Here is a 1751-nt window from a genome sequence, read left to right as displayed (position 1 = left end):
TAAGGTTTGTATTCAAAAACTCAGTTTAAAACATTTATTTTTTTATTTTGAAAACGGTGACAGTTAGGTCGAAACAGGCCAATATGCGCTATACCTCTTTCTATATAAGATATCGCTTTATGAAAATGGGGATCGACATTGCTCCTTGAATGAACGTTGAGTCGACTTACTATAGGAGAGGCACACCAACCGCCTAATTTAGCCAATTAAGTGTCTCGGATTATGATTAATTAATGGAACATTAACTATTTATGCTTATTGTGAACCGGTGCCATAATTAATAAGAATTTAAGCGGTGCGTGCATGTAAAGTCCAGTATAACGAAAAGACGGTAAAATGGTCGTTAAATATGGACAAAGACAAAGTATATTTGCAAACTTTATTCCGTCACAATTTAATGTGTTTCAGAGATTTGGTCATTACGTAGGAAGATTGTACACAAGACATTTCCAGTGTTGCCTATAATGTTAGTTACACATTTCGGTAAAATGGTCCACAACATGTGAAATATCGGTCCATCCCGGCATCCGTGATAGTATTGTTCTTTTGCTGTAGGAGCCCAGACGACCCTGAAAGACCAATGAACACTCGACTTAGACTTAAATCACGTGCTATATTTGACACTTGGGTGAATATATATCAAATAATAAGATTGTGCAATTTAACTGTCACTATAGTGTACCGCTCCATAAGTTATAGTCGCGAAAAAAATTCTACCCGGCATGCATCACTGTTCTTGGCAAAGCAGAAGACACTTTCTCTACCGGAGCACCATGACTTATTCCCCTTGTACTGTTTAGGGGTCTCCATGTGAACCGTTTTTTTTTTTTTTTTTTTTTCGTGTTTTGACTTCGTTTTATCCATTTTATTGATTTGGAATAATAGTTTCGTCATTATGTCGGTATTTGCTGTTTTTGGTTTTCAATTTGATGTTTTAATTTATTTATGTTCACAATTACTCAAATTTTGATAATTATAATGGAAATTACGCCACCGTATGCTATTCACCGTTTTTGAAATTCATGACTACTAATGAATTAATACATGTCCCCTACCGGCCCCCGCTGAAATAGTAACAGTAACCTTGACCTACAAAACCCTGAAACTCAAACTTGATATATAGCTACGCATACTGAAGTTACATACTAACTTTCACAAACTTTCACAAACTTTCACCCAAGTCTGAAGTCGGTACCGCCAAATTGAGTTTAATTTTCGCGGTTTACTTAGTGGATCAACCCTTTATCTATTGGTAGCCTGGCAAGTGTTGGAAATGATTTAGTGTCTGCATCAAATAAAACAATACAAACCACAAACTATAAGGCCTGTATGCTTAGGTGTTCGTACCTGAAGACAAGGTTGATTCGAAAGTTGAGCCACAGATGTCGCACACTGACGATCACATGGAAACTGATCCTGGGTCGTCGAGCAATTAGTTTTAATATCTTCTATGAGACGAGACTGCAGGTCCTCCTGGAACTTCCTGAACTCACAGCCTCCCATGAATGGCTCTTAATTATATATTTTTATAAACATTTCAAACAAACAACTTCTATTTATATAATAATCAACATATCTGTGTACCAAAACAATGGCGCAATAGGTATTTATGTAGCTAGAGTCAGAAGTCAATTCAATTCATTTTATTGACTTTAAGCTTTACAGCTCATCAGTACATGTCACATATATACAATACACTTAATTGGCGGTCACAGCGATATAGCAGTGACATAACAATACCTGTAGAGAAT

At 36.3% G+C, this 1751-nt stretch overlaps 1 protein-coding gene across 1 annotated transcript; it reads right to left on the bottom strand.

The window, feature by feature from the left end:
* Positions 1–365: 365 nt before the first annotated feature.
* Positions 366–1511, bottom strand: LOC117320415 (the record flags this gene model as incomplete). Its single annotated transcript, XM_033875017.1, is given in 2 exon segments — positions 366–569; positions 1348–1511. Coding segments are annotated over 2 exon segments (266 nt in total), but the record flags the coding sequence as incomplete, so codon positions are not given.
* Between the last annotated feature and the right edge of the window lie 240 nt (positions 1512–1751).

Source organism: Pecten maximus, unplaced genomic scaffold, assembly GCF_902652985.1.
Source record: "Pecten maximus unplaced genomic scaffold, xPecMax1.1, whole genome shotgun sequence".
In the NCBI taxonomy this organism is placed as follows: domain Eukaryota; kingdom Metazoa; phylum Mollusca; class Bivalvia; order Pectinida; family Pectinidae; genus Pecten; species Pecten maximus.
The sequence above is the reverse complement of the archived record's forward strand: the minus strand, read 5'-3'. Positions and strand labels throughout refer to the sequence as shown.